The 20,217-nt window shown below is 46.9% G+C and overlaps 1 protein-coding gene across 3 annotated transcripts in view; it reads right to left on the reverse strand.

Moving 5' to 3' along the window:
* The window catches only part of CYTH1 (cytohesin 1), an 836,242-nt gene that overhangs the window by 490,305 nt on the left and 325,720 nt on the right, over positions 1-20,217 (reverse strand). For all 3 annotated transcript variants that reach the window (XM_078653934.1, XM_078653933.1, XM_078653935.1), the window contains exon 2: positions 7,103-7,185. In XM_078653934.1, coding sequence (XP_078510060.1) covers positions 7,103-7,185 — 83 coding nt within the window. The remainder of the gene's footprint in view (positions 1-7,102; positions 7,186-20,217) is intronic.

The following is a 20,217-nucleotide window of genomic DNA, read 5'->3' on the forward strand; positions in this document are numbered from 1 at the left end:
TCTCACCCAGTCAAGAGATCAGGGCTAGATCCAACACCGTTTTTTAGCTCACTGCACCATCCTAGTTTCATAACCTGGCTGTATGCAAATTAGTCTGTTCCTGTCCCAGTGCATGATGGGAACAGGGCAAACCAAACTACAAAAGCCAATTCTTACACTGGGAAGGAAACAAGCTTCCGGGGACCGGTTTCTGGCATTACAGCCGTCTTCTGCCCGGCTTGCTTGAATCCTGATGGTGCAATGAGCAAGGGACTCATGTCTGAGTATACCCTTCCACGCTTAGGGTGGACAAAAATATTTACAACAAGGGGTGGTGAGGGACAGAGTCTCTGAATTAAGCAGAATACTCTCACCCAGTCAAGAGATTAGGGCTAGATCCAACACCGTTTTTTAGCTCACTGCACCATCCCAGTTTCAGAACCTGGCTGTATGCAAATTAGTCTGTTCCTGTCCCAGTGCATGATGGGAACAGGGCAAACCAAACTACAAAAGCCAATTCTTACACTGGGAAGGAAACAAGCTTCCGGGGACCGGTTTCTGGCATTACAGCCGTCTTCGGCCCGGCTTGCTTAAATCCTGATGGTGCAATGAGCAAGGGACTCATGTCTGAGTATACCCTTCCACGCTTAGGGTGGACAAAAATATTTACAACAAGGGGTGGTGAGGGACAGAGTCTCTGAATTAAGCAGAATACTCTCACCCAGTCAAGAGATCAGGGCTAGATCCAACACCGTTTTTTAGCTCACTGCACCATCCCAGTTTCAGAACCTGGCTGTATGCAAATTAGTCTGTTCCTGTCCCAGTGCATGATGGGAACAGGGCAAACCAAACTACAAAAGCCAATTCTTACACTGGGAAGGAAACAAGCTTCCGGGGACCGGTTTCTGGCATTACAGCCGTCTTCGGCCCGACTTGCTTGAATCCTGATGGTGCAATGAGCAAGGGACTCATGTCTGAGTATACCCTTCCACGCTTAGGGTGGACAAAAATATTTACAACAAGGGGTGGTGAGGGACAGAGTCTCTGAATTAAGCAGAATACTCTCACCCAGTCACGAGATCAGGGCTAGATCCAACACCGTTTTTTAGCTCACTGCACCATCCCAGTTTCAGAACCTGGCTGTATGCAAATTAGTCTGTTCCTGTCCCAGTGCATGATGGGAACAGGGCAAACCAAACTACAAAAGCCAATTCTTACACTGGGAAGGAAACAAGCTTCCGGGGACCGGTTTCTGGCATTACAGCCGTCTTCGGCCCGGCTTGCTTGAATCCTGATGGTGCAATGAGCAAGGGACTCATGTCTGAGTATACCCTTCCACGCTTAGGGTGGACAAAAATATTTACAACAAGGGGTGGTGAGGGACAGAGTCTCTGAATTAAGCAGAATACTCTCACCCAGTCAAGAGATCAGGGCTAGATCCAACACCGTTTTTTAGCTCACTGCACCATCCCAGTTTCAGAACCTGGCTGTATGCAAATTAGTCTGTTCCTGTCCCAGTGCATGATGGGAACAGGGCAAACCAAACTACAAAAGCCAATTCTTACACTGGGAAGGAAACAAGCTTCCGGGGACCGGTTTCTGGCATTACAGCCGTCTTCGGCCCGGCTTGCTTGAATCCTGATGGTGCAATGAGCAAGGGACTCATGTCTGAGTATACCCTTCCACGCTTAGGGTGGACAAAAATATTTACAACAAGGGGTGGTGAGGGACAGAGTCTCTGAATTAAGCAGAATACTCTCACCCAGTCAAGAGATCAGGGCTAGATCCAACACCGTTTTTTAGCTCACTGCACCATCCCAGTTTCAGAACCTGGCTGTATGCAAATTAGTCTGTTCCTGTCCCAGTGCATGATGGGAACAGGGCAAACCAAACTACAAAAGCCAATTCTTACACTGGGAAGGAAACAAGCTTCCGGGGACCGGTTTCTGGCATTACAGCCGTCTTCGGCCCGGCTTGCTTGAATCCTGATGGTGCAATGAGCAAGGGACTCATGTCTGAGTATACCCTTCCACGCTTAGGGTGGACAAAAATATTTACAACAAGGGGTGGTGAGGGACAGAGTCTCTGAATTAAGCAGAATACTCTCACCCAGTCAAGAGATCAGGGCTAGATCCAACACCGTTTTTTAGCTCACTGCACCATCCCAGTTTCAGAACCTGGCTGTATGCAAATTAGTCTGTTCCTGTCCCAGTGCATGATGGGAACAGGGCAAACCAAACTACAAAAGCCAATTCTTACACTGGGAAGGAAACAAGCTTCCGGGGACCGGTTTCTGGCATTACAGCCGTCTTCGGCCCGGCTTGCTTGAATCCTGATGGTGCAATGAGCAAGGGACTCATGTCTGAGTATACCCTTCCACGCTTAGGGTGGACAAAAATATTTACAACAAGGGGTGGTGAGGGACAGAGTCTCTGAATTAAGCAGAATACTCTCACCCAGTCAAGAGATCAGGGCTAGATCCAACACCGTTTTTTAGCTCACTGCACCATCCCAGTTTCAGAACCTGGCTGTATGCAAATTAGTCTGTTCCTGTCCCAGTGCATGATGGGAACAGGGCAAACCAAACTACAAAAGCCAATTCTTACACTGGGAAGGAAACAAGCTTCCGGGGACCGGTTTCTGGCATTACAGCCGTCTTCGGCCCGGCTTGCTTGAATCCTGATGGTGCAATGAGCAAGGGACTCATGTCTGAGTATACCCTTCCACGCTTAGGGTGGACAAAAATATTTACAACAAGGGGTGGTGAGGGACAGAGTCTCTGAATTAAGCAGAATACTCTCACCCAGTCAAGAGATCAGGGCTAGATCCAACACCGTTTTTTAGCTCACTGCACCATCCCAGTTTCAGAACCTGGCTGTATGCAAATTAGTCTGTTCCTGTCCCAGTGCATGATGGGAACAGGGCAAACCAAACTACAAAAGCCAATTCTTACACTGGGAAGGAAACAAGCTTCCGGGGACCGGTTTCTGGCATTACAGCCGTCTTCGGCCCGGCTTGCTTGAATCCTGATGGTGCAATGAGCAAGGGACTCATGTCTGAGTATACCCTTCCACGCTTAGGGTGGACAAAAATATTTACAACAAGGGGTGGTGAGGGACAGAGTCTCTGAATTAAGCAGAATACTCTCACCCAGTCAAGAGATCAGGGCTAGATCCAACACCGTTTTTTAGCTCACTGCACCATCCCAGTTTCAGAACCTGGCTGTATGCAAATTAGTCTGTTCCTGTCCCAGTGCATGATGGGAACAGGGCAAACCAAACTACAAAAGCCAATTCTTACACTGGGAAGGAAACAAGCTTCCGGGCACCGGTTTCTGGCATTACAGCCGTCTTCGGCCCGGCTTGCTTGAATCCTGATGGTGCAATGAGCAAGGGACTCATGTCTGAGTATACCCTTCCACGCTTAGGGTGGACAAAAATATTTACAACAAGGGGTGGTGAGGGACAGAGTCTCTGAATTAAGCAGAATACTCTCACCCAGTCAAGAGATCAGGGCTAGATCCAACACCGTTTTTTAGCTCACTGCACCATCCCAGTTTCAGAACCTGGCTGTATGCAAATTAGTCTGTTCCTGTCCCAGTGCATGATGGGAACAGGGCAAACCAAACTACAAAAGCCAATTCTTACACTGGGAAGGAAACAAGCTTCCGGGGACCGGTTTCTGGCATTACAGCCGTCTTCGGCCCGGCTTGCTTGAATCCTGATGGTGCAATGAGCAAGGGACTCATGTCTGAGTATACCCTTCCACGCTTAGGGTGGACAAAAATATTTACAACAAGGGGTGGTGAGGGACAGAGTCTCTGAATTAAGCAGAATACTCTCACCCAGTCAAGAGATCAGGGCTAGATCCAACACCGTTTTTTAGCTCACTGCACCATCCCAGTTTCAGAACCTGGCTGTATGCAAATTAGTCTGTTCCTGTCCCAGTGCATGATGGGAACAGGGCAAACCAAACTACAAAAGCCAATTCTTACACTGGGAAGGAAACAAGCTTCCGGGGACCGGTTTCTGGCATTACAGCCGTCTTCGGCCACCCTAAGCGTGGAAGGGTATGCTCAGATGTGAGTCCCTTGCTCATTGCACCATCAGGATTCAAGCAAGCCGGGCCGAAGACGGCTGAAATGCCAGAAACCGGTCCCCGGAAGCTTGTTTCCTTCCCAGTGTAAGAATTGGCTTTTGTAGTCTGGTCTGCCCTGTTCCCATGATGCACTGGGCCAGGGACAGACAAATTTGCATACAGCCAGGTTCTGAAACTGGGATGGTGCAATGAGCTAAAAAACGGTGTTGGATCTAGCCCTGATCTCTTGACTGGGTGAGAGTACTCTGCTTAATTCAGAGACTCTGTCCATCACCACCCCTTGTTGTAAATACCTTTGTTGTAAATAATTTTGTCCACCCTAAGCGTGGAAGGGTATGCTCAGATGTGAGTCCCTTGCTCATTGCACCATCAGGATTCAAGCAAGCCGGGCCGAAGACGGCTGAAATGCCAGAAACCGGTCCCCGGAAGCTTGTTTCCTTCCCAGTGTAAGAATTGGCTTTTGTAGTCTGGTCTGCCCTGTTCCCATGATGCACTGGGCCAGGGACAGACAAATTTGCATACAGCCAGGTTCTGAAACTGGGATGGTGCAATGAGCTAAAAAACGGTGTTGGATCTAGCCCTGATCTCTTGACTGGGTGAGAGTACTCTGCTTAATTCAGAGACTCTGTCCATCACCACCCCTTGTTGTAAATAATTTTGTCCACCCTAAGCGTGGAAGGGTATGCTCAGATGTGAGTCCCTTGCTCATTGCACCATCAGGATTCAAGCAAGCCGGGCCGAAGACGGCTGAAATGCCAGAAACCGGTCCCCGGAAGCTTGTTTCCTTCCCAGTGTAAGAATTGGCTTTTGTAGTCTGGTCTGCCCTGTTCCCATGATGCACTGGGCCAGGGACAGACAAATTTGCATACAGCCAGGTTCTGAAACTGGGATGGTGCAATGAGCTAAAAAACGGTGTTGGATCTAGCCCTGATCTCTTGACTGGGTGAGAGTACTCTGCTTAATTCAGAGACTCTGTCCATCACCACCCCTTGTTGTAAATAATTTTGTCCACCCTAAGCGTGGAAGGGTATGCTCAGATGTGAGTCCCTTGCTCATTGCACCATCAGGATTCAAGCAAGCCGGGCCGAAGACGGCTGAAATGCCAGAAACCGGTCCCCGGAAGCTTGTTTCCTTCCCAGTGTAAGAATTGGCTTTTGTAGTCTGGTCTGCCCTGTTCCCATGATGCACTGGGCCAGGGACAGACAAATTTGCATACAGCCAGGTTCTGAAACTGGGATGGTGCAATGAGCTAAAAAACGGTGTTGGATCTAGCCCTGATCTCTTGACTGGGTGAGAGTACTCTGCTTAATTCAGAGACTCTGTCCATCACCACCCCTTGTTGTAAATAATTTTGTCCACCCTAAGCGTGGAAGGGTATGCTCAGATGTGAGTCCCTTGCTCATTGCACCATCAGGATTCAAGCAAGCCGGGCCGAAGACGGCTGAAATGCCAGAAACCGGTCCCCGGAAGCTTGTTTCCTTCCCAGTGTAAGAATTGGCTTTTGTAGTCTGGTCTGCCCTGTTCCCATGATGCACTGGGCCAGGGACAGACAAATTTGCATACAGCCAGGTTCTGAAACTGGGATGGTGCAATGAGCTAAAAAACGGTGTTGGATCTAGCCCTGATCTCTTGACTGGGTGAGAGTACTCTGCTTAATTCAGAGACTCTGTCCATCACCACCCCTTGTTGTATATAATAATCATGGAGCACGTGCCTAAAGTCCGTGACAAGAGAAGTTGGTACCAACATGGCATCACTCCGTACCTCCTGATGTTCTTTGTATGCTTCGTACAGAGAATGCTCCTGAAAAGAGTCGGATCATTGTGTTTGATGACAAGCCGTGAAGAAGTAGTCCCCTTCCATGAACTTAGAGGTATCCTAGATGTGTGCATCATCCTCATCATCCGTGTCCTGGCATTTAACCCTAAGCTGTGATGGACTGTAAGCTGGACCAAACAATCGCTTGTCCCGATTCCTCCGTCTCCAGAAGGTGAGATGAAGGTAGAGGCGATACCTTGGTTATAGATGTCAGGCCTGGAGATTTCTGGATCAACTCATGTCTTTTAAAGTCCTTTTTATGCTCCTTTCACAACGCCAGCAACAAAGGGAGATGTCCAAAGGTAATCACTGTCAACACCGGTAGTCCTGTAGGGGACTTGAACACCGTCATCGATGGGCCGTGGTTTTTACATTTCCTCTCAGCTGAGGATGGACCAGGACTTTCCTCCTCAAATATTGTGCTCATCCTGCAACAAACTTCCAGGCTTGTGATTAGAGTTGCCAGCTTATTATATTGATATCCCAGACGGTACAAAAATAGGCAGTCACCTAAAGCCTATTTTCAGCACTTATCTGTGCCTACTTGGAACAGCAAATATACATAGAAATCATCTTTAATTGTGTTCTAGGACTGCCTGAATGATCCATGACTGATAATTAAAGGGAACAAAGAAAGAAAAGTCACATAACACATGACTACATACTATGTTATTTATAGCCCTATTTAGTGTCAATACGAGGCCTTTGCATGCTCTTTAAATAACAAATGGCTGGAATTTTTCTTTTTGTAACCCTACTTTATATTCCTTTTCATGAAATACATTCTCACACTATGGCAGCAAAAGTTAAATACTAATGTAAGGAATAGGCCACGGGGTACTGGAACCTGAACAAAACCAAAGCCTAGTTATCCAGTTTACAAAGGTATGTAAATATGCTCATGGTCTTTAAAGACCTGTGAAAAACTCGGGGGTGCCATAGGTAAGACACCAGAGACTGCCCAGTGATCCCTCAGCAGCCCGTGCTAAGACACACTATTAAGGGCTGGCGGGGGAGGAAGGTGGCTGAAGCCCTTTCAGCACTATGGGCATTGCACGCATGCACTACTGTGCACTAGACAGTTTTGCTTGCGCTTTGTGTGGCCGACATCTCCCCACAGTGTCTTTGGCTCTCACCTGAACGTCGGGTATCTCAATCTCGTACTAGTAGTAATATCTAGAAGCCGTTGCCTCCTGTAGCCTCTCACCTGTATGTCAGCCAGCAGTTCCTGCTTCCGACGTCGGATGTTTTCCAGCTCCTGCTGTTCTTCCGGGGTCAGGTCACTGGGGACTGTAGGGATGAAAGCATGGGGGAAATTACACCATTGTTCAAACAAGGACCTCTCATTACTATACACAGGGTCGGACTGGGATCACAATTAGGCCCGGGCACTCCCAAAAAAGTGTCCCACATTCTCCATCTGGTCAGTCTCACAGGAAATTGGCTGGTTATTTTTGTTTTAGTTTTATATAGCGTGAAGTTGGTCCAAAGTCATTGGAGACATGAGCACCAGTTACATTTCATTACACAAGATAAAATTCATTTTCAATTTCAGTATGGAGATAAAGTGATGTGCCCATAATCAGAGGATGTTGTGCTGACGCTGGGACTCGAACACAGTTTCATGGTCTGCAGCTCTGACGGTGGCGCTATATTTAATTATATGCAGCTCTCTCCTCTCCACCACAAGGCCTAAAAGACACTGGGGCTGAGGTGACAGCACCAGGCTGCTAAGGAGGCCACTTCTCTTACCCCCTCCTCAGCCCACTATAACCTCAGGGCATTTACTTGGCAAGGGTGGTGTCAAAATGCATTTTGCTGCTGCTTCTGGGGGAAGGAAGAGGTTAGGTGAGAATGGCCAAATATCACCTGCCCACCTTCGAGCCCCTGCATTCCACACACCCTCCTTGCTCCCCATGTTCAAAAAGTGATGGCCCTGTGGGTGATAACACTGCTTCTTTTTGACACCTTCCTTGCCATCTAAATGCCCTGAGGCTATAATAGGCTGGGGAGGGGGTTAGAGAAGTGGCCCATGGCTGAGTACGCGAGGCAGTGAGCCGAGGTGAGAATGCCCCAGAGGCTAAAACAACACCTGGACCCCAGCCTCAGTTAACAGCATGTCAGGGGAGTGCTCTGTGATGCCGGCACCACATTAAAGTGCCCTGGCGGGGAGTGGGGAATTCTCTTTGGCCCGCTTACATGCACAGTATAATATGCACACCACCTAAGGAGCAGAAAAGTCGAAGCTGTCAAAACTGTGTCAAATGTGCAGAGCCGACCTGTCACTTTTTAGGACCAGCTCCAGACAGCTTTAGCTGCATAGCACAGCTTTGGTTACCAATTGTTAACATATAGCCTGGTATCTGGTTCCTCCCTAGAGACGTATTACTCCCACAACTCCCGCTATCGGGGGTTTGAATGCAGCCTTCTGCCTCCCACTGAAATTCATGAGGGTCTTGTTGACATTACCAAAACAAACTCAATCAAGGAATGAAAGAATATTTATAAAAGCTCAATTGCAACTTGAAAGGAATCCCGGTGCTAGCCTGCTCGAACGAAGGCGCTAAGGAAAATCTGGAACATTTTACAGGAAAAAGCCAAGTTTTGAGTAGAAGACTGTTCCAGAGTTGAACGGACCTGACAATCAACCCACATTTAATTCTTTATCTCATACATGCACACTGTACATATATAACGCATTTACCGATATTTTTCTTTGCTGGAATAAAATAAAATGGCGGAATTGGTATTTAATGATGTAATCATCGCTCCGTAATAGTGTTGTTGAACAGTCATGCACTGGCCTGTGATCAAGGACTTGGAAGCCCGAAATGAGTTAGGCTTAAAGAACATCATTCCAGTGTAATCTGATGAGTTTGCTGCAGTTTGAAATAAACAAAACACCAAGAGCAGCTTTTTTTTCTAGTTTTTGTGGGTGCTCAAGTGCCGCCCAGCCTTCCCACTTTCCCTGCTGCTCCTGACCAGTAGCAGCTTCTACCAGGCAGGGGTGGTGTGTGTGAGGAGTTAGGGTAGTGGTTAATTGATAAAAAAATAGAAATACTTCCTTAGTACGGCCAGTCTGCCGCCGCCTCCCCTGCGTCCTCTTTCTTCATCCATTCTGAGGTCCGTGCGGCAGCAGAGGAACCCGGTACACAGGATCTCCTGAGCAAATCGCTGCAATGTAGCGTTGTCATTGGCCTGAGCACCATGGATCAGTGATCAGATTGGAACAGAGAGCCTGTGCATGTACCTCACCAGGCTGTGTAATGCAGCCTGGTGTGGAACATGCAAAGTGCGCATGAACTGTTTGGTCTGCCCAAGAGAGCCAGCGAACAGTTCATGCGCACTTTGGGAGTGCAAACCACTCCTCCCCTGCTCTGGCCAGCCCCACCCCGCCCCACACTGACTGCATGCAATAGGAAACAAGCATTTGCAATGCAATAGATCTCGCATTTACGCGAGTTTGAGCTATTGACATCGTAAATGACAATGCCTTTTATTTTCATTCTTAAAACATAAATAAAAGGCAGTTATTTACAATGCCAATAGCTTAAACGCGCGTACATGCGAGACCTATTGCATTGCAAATGCTTGTTATGTTAGGCACTGGGTTTTTTGTTGAGCACGGAGAGATTAAGTGATTTGCCCAGAATCACAGGGTGTTGAGCTTCAATGCCGAGACTCGAACCTGGACCCCCAGCTTCGAAGTCGACTGCTCTAGCAGATAGGCTACATCCAGGATGGAGGGTTGCCTAGTCCTTTCTGCAGATAGAACGATCTGAACCTTACAACTTTGCGTGCCTCATACTACCATGTGTGCAGAGAGAGATGTGTATACACAGATATCCGTGAAATGTATAAACACAGCCCTGGGTTCTAATTGTGTGTGCCCCAGCCATCTGTGCCAGCGAAGTTGTACATACAGTCTTTTTTTGTAAATCTTTTTATTGAAAACTAGTTGCAGAATATAAACATTCTATTTCCATCTGGTACAGTGCATGCTTACAGTTTCTAATATACCAATATAAAGGATATTTATAAATTGTATGTACATACAGTCTTGGGTGCAAGGACGGAGGTGCAAAGTTCACTGTACCAGGAGAGAAGTTCGTAAACACAGCCTTGTGTGCCTGGCGGTGGTGTCAAGGTATATGCCGGATGAGAGCTGTGTGCAGGCAGTCCAGTGTGCCAGGAAGCAGGGTCCCTATAAACGCCTGTCCCAATATTGCGTAATATGAGGTAGCTGTAAGCCCTTGGGTGCAGAGAGGCAGGTGTACAGTACAATCACTGTCAGCTGCATGTGCTGAAGAGGTTTGGTGGAACTATTACTTAACAACAAGAGTAACAAGCACATAAACGTGAACACTGAGTGTCCCCAGAAAAGACATCACAGCTCGACGGAGCCAGAGCTGAAGGAAGCCGGCGTGTTTAAAACAAGGCAGTGTGACAAAGCTTCTGACAAGAAGCTTAGTTGCCAGGACAATGGAAAGCTGGGCACAAGATGGCATCGGACTGTCCACTGTCCGTATGTACGCATGTTCACTATGTTTGGATGAATGGGACGAGAGCAGCCATTTTGTCCATCCCTACGCGCGTGCATGTTAAGCTTTCCGAGAATCGATCGCAAAAGGCACTTGCATGGCGAGAGCAGCGCATGCGCTGCTATCGCCAGGCGAGACCTAAAAATAAAATGACAATAACAACACATTATTGTAATTTTTGTCTTCCTTTTTACGCAGTGGGGCAACGCTCCTCCACCTTAGCAGAGGAGCCGCCGCTGCTCCCGACCCTTCTTCCACTAATGTCTCTTGATAACATGGCTCTCTCTTTTCCACCGATCCCAGGCCCCTTCCTCCATTTTCTGATCTCCCTCCAGTCTGTGAATTTCTGTTTTTGAGCACTAACAGGCAAAGGAGTCTGTGTGCAGCAAGTGCCAAACTCATTGTATACTCTCCTTCCAGGGAGTTATTTTGTGGGACCCATTTTAAACAGTTCATAAGTAAGGCTCCCTGTTTTGCGTTTTACTGATTTTTACAGATAAATACAGACAGAAAACATTTTCCTGTCTGTATTTATTTTTAAATGTGGATAAAAACGTAAATCGGGTTGCTTTTTGAGTAATTCTAAATTCTGTCTGCCATGACTGCCAGACCAATAGCTGTGTGGATTGATAAGTAAGGGGGCTAAAAAAGAAAGGACTTTTAGTAAAGAGGCTTTAACAGCAGTAGATATGCACAAGATTGAAACTAAAATTTGCATATTTTCTTCAAATGCATTGATTTATCTTCTGCCAGCGTTTGCAGAATTGAAACTTAGTAGGCATTCAAGCATAAGTGCATATTTACAGGTTAATTAAATATGGAAATATACTAATTTCATCTTCATTTTTCCACAAAACCCAAAATAAATATGATAAATAGATAAAATGATCAAAAACGAAATATGGGTAAATACAGACGGAAATGCCCATAAAATAAATACCATAAAACCGGGAGCCCTATTCATAAGCACTACATAAAAATACCATAGGGGATGTCATGAGTGATGTAATATGTGGGATAATTAATAGTTCATAGTGCGGGTGCAAGGTATAGCTAACTCAGAGCACGAGTTATAGTTACTTGAGATAACTAACTATAAGTGTGTGTGTGTGTGTGTGTGTGTGTGGGTTTAATGAGGCTGTAAATGGGTGCGAGTGGTTTTCATGGTCTCTGAGTGGGTGTGTAAATGGCTGTGTGGGTGTATGAGTTTTTAAAATTGGGTTCTGGATCTCCCGCAGATTCACACAGCGGCCGTGCTGCGCTCCACAGTGGATCCTCGTTTCCTCGTGTGCGCAAACAGACCCCTGATATCCTATTTCTACTCTATTCCCCCTCCTCCCAGAGAACCGTGTCCTGATTTACAAAATGGCTGCCGCAACTTTTCTCTCAGGTTGCATTCAGCCATTCACTGCATTTTTTTCTTTAATATATCCAAAACTACTGAATAGATTTACACCAAATTACAAAAAAGCACTCTTTTTGGACCAAGATCTAGCTTTCTGTTAAATTTGGTATAATTCCATTCAGAAGTTCGGGCAGTAGCCGTATCTAAAATCCCTATGGGAACCTGCATGGGGAAAAAGCGTTTTAGGATCCCTCCCTCCATTTTTTTCGGTATCGCTTTACGAATCACCCCGAAACCGTCCAAACAGCAGCTGTAGCGATTGGCACATCAGTTTTGAAAACTTAGTTAAGATGTCAAACGGCACGCAGGACTGGAAAAAGAGGCCTGGCCGACAGTGAGGTTTGACGCGAGGAGACAAAAGGAAACAAAAAAGGGGATAAAAAAACAAACCGAAAAGAGGGCCAAGAATATGCATTGATTGCCCTGAAAATGGCAGCCCGATACCCTGTGCGGTGACCCAGGAAGCCCTCAGCATACATTTGGCACAGTCCCACGCTTCTGCCAAACCCGGACTGGCGCGGGAAGGGGACTGATAGTGCCTGAAGGAAGTTGCCACGGACAGTGCCGTTGCTTGAGCCCCCTGCTCCCCCATCCCGCCCCCCCACCCTTCCTGGCTTCCTCTAGGGATACAAATCGAGATGCCGAGCTCCATGTGATAAGGGGCAGTGTGCTGGCGGATACAGTGGCGCAGATCTTGGGGCAGCTGCAGAGGCGCGGCCGTACTCACGGACAGAACATTGCGAGCACTCTGCGGGGACCAGATCCTCTGAACTACTGTGTAGCTGGCCAGGTGTGATACCGGGGGACTATCCCTATAGAAAAGAGGGCTGGATAGACACGCGAGAGGGGTCAGTTGGATGTAACACGGCCCAAGAACCGGCTGACAGACTGGGTGAATTGTGGGAGGTCCCTGCAGCTTGACGTAATTTCAACGGCGGCCCGGCGCAGAATTGTGCAGTGAAGCGGAGGGGGGAAAAAGTGTGCAGAGATTCCACTATACGTCGGGCACCACGACTGTCGAAACGATGGGAAAACCAGGCAGCCGAAGCTCACCTTTGAGAACGCTAAATCGGGGTCCAAAAATAAGCAGATTGAGACGGAACCTATCGATGAGGAGCGAGCCACTGGATCGCAGGGTGCGAATATGGGAAATATATTGCAAGAAATGAGACAGGGCTTCGCGACTGTAGTGGAAAAGGTGGACCGCATGTCGTCAAGAATGGATGCGATTGCACACAAGCTGGATGCGCATGAGGAATGTATCGTTGACGTGGAAAGACGCATTTCTGACAATGACGACATCACAGCAGGGCACACAACTCAACTTGCACGAATGGATACCATCCTGAGAACGATAGCGGCCAAGAATGAGGACTTGGAAGCGCGCAGTAGGCGCAATAATATACGCGTGGTGGGGATTCCGGAATCCACAAATACCGCCAAAATGGAGGAATACGTAGAGAAGTTGTTGCTTTCGGTAGTGGGGAAAGAAGCATTCTCCCCGCAATTCATTGTTGAACGAGTACATAGATTCCTGGGACCGCGGCCCGTGCCTGGAGCCACACCCAGACCCATTATTGCACGACTGCTGAACTATCGTGATAGAGATGTGGCCCTGCGAGCGGCCCGATATAAGCAAACTTTGTCCTACGAGGGTAATAACTTTTCAATATATCCTGACTTCACGCCCATGGTGCAGTAAGAACGCAGAAAGTTCATTGATGTCAAGAAAAAGCTACGGGATGCCCAGATTGACTATGCACTGCTCTATCCAGCACGATTGCGGGTTACGCATCAGGGCAACCAAAAATTCTTCACTAACCCTGGTCAAGTGGAAGACTACTTAAAATCGGTGAAAAGACCTAACCGGGATCGAGAGAGTCGCAATGGGTCTCAGAGAGCCTCCCCAAGCCAGAGAGGATGAACGCCTACATTGAGTACACAGAGAACGCAACATGACTGAAGATCCGTAGGTGGCAAGTATTCCATAAATGAGGTACATAGAAACTGTAAAGTAATTTAGGATATGCACCAGGTGTTAGATACTATAGAACTCCGGACCACCTCTCCCGGATGCAAAGGACCTTGTGGGTTTCATCGAAACAGTCCTCAATGGGAGAGGAGAGACTGTGTAGTCCTCTAGAGTCAGCCCCCGGAGGGTATACCCCACTAATGTTTGGCGAATGCCGAGTTGCTGTGAAGTTAGACTTTGCACGGACATGTTGGATGGGGAGGGGGGAGGGGAGGTGGATGAATGATGCTGGCAAGATTGGGTTGCTTCAGTGGGAGGGGGGAGGGAAGGGGGGAATATGGGTGCGATGTTTGGGAGTTTTTTGTTTATGAGTTATGAGTTCGAATACATGAAAATCCAGTGGTGTGAGCAGGTTCAAGATATCCAATGTAATGTTGGCTTGAGACGTGGGATGCTGGCTGGGTGGGGGAGTCCATCCTGTCTACCAATGACTATGATGCAGATGTTTAGAGATGATATCTGAGACCACCAGAACTGACCTTAATATAATTACATGGAATGTGAGAGGATTGGGGGATCCTAGAAAGAAAAGACAGGTATTATCTTTCTGGATAGACATAATGTGCACATTGCTATGCTACAGGAAACTCACTGCCAACGTAATAGGCAGGTCACCTTTGGTAGCAAATGGGCGGAGACTAGACTTTTCTCTTCCTATTCGAGTTATGCCCGTGGGACTGCAATATTAGTCAAGAAACAGGTGCCTTTCCAAATGGCAGGTAACTTATGCGATGTTGATGGGAGGTATTGTGTGGCATGGTGAGGGCTGGGTACCCAATCTGTCATTTTAGTCTGTTGTTATGGACCGAATGTTGATGCCCCCGGGTATTTCGAAGCTCTATGGGCCAAGATTTGTGAAATAGAGGCTACACATATAATATGGGGAGGCGATTGTAATGTCCCGTACAATCCCAGCACGGATAGATCTAACTCTGCACCGCATCACTACACCCATGCACAGGCAGTGGTTTAGGATATCAAGGTGAATTATCATTTGATAGATGCTTGGAGGCATAGGCACCCACAGGGAAGGAGGGTACGCACTTCACAGCACAAGCAAACTCATGGGCCAGACTGGATTATTTCCTGGTGTCTAGAGGACTCGCACCTGCAATAACGGACACGAGGCACCTTGCTAGAATATATTCTGACAACGCACCAGTGTTGTTAGCACTCTCCTCCACGGACTTCAATGTGCCACGTAGCCCTTGGAGGTTATATCCCTCAATTCTGCTGAACACGGTCTTTCAAGAAGAACTGAGAGAGGAGATACTTGACTTTTTTGAACGAAACAAAGATTCGGTAGCGAGTGTGGTGTTGGTTTGGGAGGCTTTTAAAGTAACGATACGGGGCTATTGTATAGGCAAAGGAGCGGGGGTGCTTAAAGATATCCAGGCTACGATCAGGGCTCTTGACAGGGACCTTAAACGGTTGGAAGCTGAACTTGCAGTGACCCCAAGTGCAGACGCACAAATAGGCTTTCGGGAGACACTGACACTTTACATGGAGGAAGCACAGAGGGAGGCGAAATACAAAAGCAAGTATTGGGTCGCCAGAAGTTAGTGAGGGAGATAGGCCGGGACGAATACTTGCGCAAAAGGTGAAAAGACCGTGATGCGCCAATTACGTTCCGGCAATAAAAGATGCAGAGGGTATAACTCACCGGGACACACACAATATACTTGGCACGTTCCTAGAACACTATAGCTTGTTGTATGCCACAACAAGTAACGTGGACGTGAGACTGGACGATTTCCTAGGGGATGTGGCACTGGGGTGGCTTAGCGACGCACAGAGGACCTTTTCATGTGCGCCATTTGAGCTGGATGAGGTGCGAGATGCCATTATGAATATGCAATTGGGCAAGGCCACGGGGACTGACGGTATCACGGTGGCATTTTATAAAACTTATATAGAGATCATGGCTCCGGTACTTAGGGAAGTTTATTAAGACGCATTGGAAGTGGGACACTTGCCTCCGACTATGAGAGAAGCGCTGATACTGTCGCTACTAAAGCCTGGTAAACTCCCTGAAATATGCAACTCCTATAGGCCGTTATCGTTGCTTAATTGTGACGCGAAAATACTAGCTAAGCTTATAGCGACGAGACTGAGTCTGTTGATGGAACATCTGATATTGCCAGACCAGTCGGGTTTTGTGTCTGGAAGAGCGACCTCTCAAAACTTGCGGGCGCTGTTTATGATCTTGCACACCACCTCCCCAGACCTCCCCTTGGCAGCTACTTTTTTGTATGCTACCAAGGCGTTCGATTCGCTGGAATGGGGGTATCTCTTCGGAGTGATGAAGCGGATGGGCTTCCCACCCTTCTTCTTGGCTTGTATCGAATTGCTCTATACTAAACCAGTGGCCAAGGTCTTGATCAATGGCCACACTTCACAACCTTTCGAGATAACGAGGGGAACTAGACAAGGGTGTCCTCTGTCGCCGCTGCTATTTGCACTGGCAGTGGAACCACTCGCGGCAAAACTGTGGCAAAATCACACTGATAAAGCACTGCGGTGCTTTCAGCGCCAAATACTTATCTCGTTATACGCGGGCGACATTACCTTATATATTCGTAACCCACAACAGAATCTGAGCCCGGTACTGCGGGAATTCATCGTATTCGGGAGACTGTCCGGTATACAAATAAACTGGGCCAAATCTAGCTTTTTTCCACTTACGGCAGCGGTGAAACGATTTGAGATGTACTACCCCTTAGAATGGTGCACAGATGAGCTCAAATACCTGGGAATTAAAGTTACAAGGAATAGGGAGGAACTACTGAGGGCAAACTATGGTACTATCATGTCCAGGCTGGGTGACTGCGTGACGAGATGGGTGGCACTTCCCCTGTCCATGGCGGGGCGAGCTTCCTTAATTAAAATGGTGAGACTCCCAAAGTTGTTATATTTATTTCTGAATATACCGTACTATCCGGGTTCATACTTCTTTAAGGCCCTGAAGTCGGAGTTAATACGGCTGGTCTGGGGAGGTAAACAGCCTCGGCTACAATGGGAAGTATTGACTAGACCGTATTCCCAAGGGGGATTCGGAATTCCTGATTTTGAGTAATATTTTATAGCGGCGCAAGCCCACTTTGTGTGGTATTGGATTAAACAGCCTCGCTATATGCCATAAGTCGCGGCGGAACATTGGTTGGCTCATCCTGTTCCACTAGAAGGGGCAATATACAGCGAGATTGGGAAAAGAGAACGACAACCGAATGCACTTTACAGTACGATCATAGCGTGGCACAAGATTACGGAAATGTTGGGCGTGCCATTGACATATGCACTGCTGCAGCCCCTTACATATCACCCAGACATTCCACTACTTCAAGAGGAAGTATTTAAGAGATTCAGGGGAAAATATGGTATGGCTACTTGGGAAGACCTGTACCATGAGAGTAAGTTCCGTACCCTTGAGCACATGTGTGCGGAGGAATTACGGTCACCGCTAGATGTATTTCTGTATATTCGACTAAGGCACAGTATTAAAGCGCTTACCCTGCCGTTTCCGGATGAACCAAGAATACTGAGTCCGCTAAACTCAATGCTGGACAGGGCTAAACTCATACGACTAGTGTCCCTGATCTATAACACAGCCCATGCACTAAGAGAAAGGCCTGCATCGCAGTCACGGGTGAAATGGGAAGTGGAACTAGGGCGACCTCCGACAGATACACACTGGGAGACCTGTTGCCTGCACACTGAGAGGGTTTCAGCGAGCAGCAGACTCCGCATCATACACTACAAATTCCTCCATAGATTATACTATACACCTGCTAAGATGCATAAATTAAGGGAGTACAATAGGTGCGGCAGGTGTCGTGCCCCTGGTGCGGATTTTCACACTTAGCATGGGACTGCCCAGGCGTTAGGTACTATTGGAATAGAGTCTTTGAGGCTCTGCAGCAAATGATAGACGCGACACTGGAACCAGACCCCTTAATGGCACTATTGGGGTTTGTCACTCCGATAAAAGCGGACCACAGAAGGTTTGTTGCTATATCACTACTCATGGCGAAGAGAAGGGTAGCCTGTAGATGGGGAAGGGGACGTGCATCTAAATTTAAGATGTGGATGGATGATTTATTAATGCGTCAGGAAAGGCTCGCTACATATGCGGAACCGGGCGCAGCAGCAGTGGGGACATGAGAGCTTAAAAGTAGATGAGGAAGGAGAGCAAGAGGTAGCCTTCTATGTATACTGAATTCAAAGAACAGTGTTGCAATGCCACAACATGCTTATGCTGTTTTGTTTTGTCATTTTTGCATGTGTATATGCGGACCCTTGGGTGGACCCCCCATGGTATACACGCCAGAAGGTTAGAGAAGCTCGGACAATGTGAAAAGAATACGGGAGGGCGAGACCCCTATGCAGTTAACCCACTGATTTATGTTATTGATGGTGACCTGCACATGTATTGTGTTATTGTTGCATTGTGGAATATTGTTCTGGACACTTGAACTGCTAAGATATTGAATTGTGAGAATTAAAAAAAAAAAAAAATGATGTCAAACGGCACCATAGTTATTAGCAGAATAAAAAATGTTTTTCCTATGGAAACTCATTTTTGACTATAACTACCTGCTGAAGAACACCAGTAGGTTTTATATTTGTTATATATATTATTTTAAGGGCCCCTAAAAGAGAGGGGCAGATTGGTAGAGGTAGCGAAGTCATGACAGAAAAATCGACAAAAGGTAAAACAGAGTGACAGGATAATTACATTAGCATGGGGCCCTTTGCCTTTGGAAGAAAGAAGCCCTGGCAATTGCCTACTTTACCCATGCCTTAAAACATTGCTGGAACTGTCCCTTTCTGGAACATGAGGCAGTAAAACCATCTGGACTGCCACGCTGACCCAACTCCCTAACTCCATTTCTAAACCATGGGATATCCTGAGATCTCAGTCTTTGTTGTTACAAAATGTCATAGCTCACACGGTGGTGACCATATCTTTGTAAATGACCAATTTAGCTAGTAAACATTGCTTCGTGCCTAAACTGCTGGTGAGCTGTCAGCTATGTTTATTTATTCACTTATTTATTGGGGTTGGGTAACACAATATCCACTTTAACCTCATTTACACAGCACATTGAGACAAAACACACAGCCTTTCATTTTTCTGGGGTGGATAAAATAAGTGTCTTTGTGCTGGCAACAGCAACACTAAAATTCAGCATCTAGAAGTGATTAGGTAGATTAAATGTGATATATAAATACGTGAGGAAATCACAGGGCAGGGTATTCAGGCAAGAGGCTGGAGCCACTCTGGTAGGAAGTTAGATCTTTATTTCAGGTTAGACACTTAGTTAAGAGCAATAAGTAGGAATGTCCTGCAGTATTAAGAATTCAATGCACCACAACCATTTACATAAACTGTATTTCATACAACAATTTAAATAAACTGCAATCCCCAAACAGCAGTAGTCAACTTACATAGGAATGTACTAACTCAACACATGCATTACCAATAAGATGTATAGGACACGTGTCAATAAGCAGGAATCACCATCCGAAATTCCCCACCCTAATGAACTGCACAGTTGGTGGGGAAAAAGTCCAATTTCTTAACAGCAGTACATAGTATAATATAACCTCCATATATATCAAATAACCTGGCCGAATAACCAACTAAACGTCATATTTTAACAACGCAATTGGACAAGCGCTAGGCAATCTGTCTTTCTACTATCTAGGGCTTCGTGACACAGTCTATCTACCCTTGAACAATGGTCTCATTTCTCTCTCCGATGGCTTTGGAGAAAGTCCTGCTTCTCTTTCTAAATTAAGCAGGAGGGCTTGGCCATCCCTCCTTCAACAACTCCAGACCGGTCTCAATCAAAAATCAACGTATTACCCTACCTAATGCTGTGAAAGTCTACATAGCCTGAGCCTCCACTCTGACAACATGCATGGAATTCAAGACATTGGTGAGCGTCTCACACAAATAAGTTACGCTACTTTGCTCCCAAAATCACACCCTCTTCTTCCGGCACTGACTGACGTGCGCTAGAGATCAAAGCTGGTTTCTTGCCCATAAGATCTTGCGTACCATTCTTACTGGACTCCCACAGTCCAGCATCCCTAGCTCCAAACTAGTCCTCCATGGTCACAGGACCATGTTGCTTCTCGCAACAGATCTCTCCTCGTGCCAGAAACGTCTCCCAATTGCCACCAGAGTCCTGCTGCATTTACTCTTAGGTCCTTAATAACTCATAAGTCTGAGGGCAGTGTCTTCATACAAAAGTCTGGCGCCTCTTAGATAGGACGTAAGTTATTTTAGGTTAGGCCCTTAGGAAACCACAGGTAGGTCCTGTCAGGTCTCCATTGTC

Source organism: Lissotriton helveticus, chromosome 7 (assembly GCF_964261635.1).
Source record: "Lissotriton helveticus chromosome 7, aLisHel1.1, whole genome shotgun sequence".
Lineage (NCBI taxonomy): Eukaryota > Metazoa > Chordata > Amphibia > Caudata > Salamandridae > Lissotriton > Lissotriton helveticus.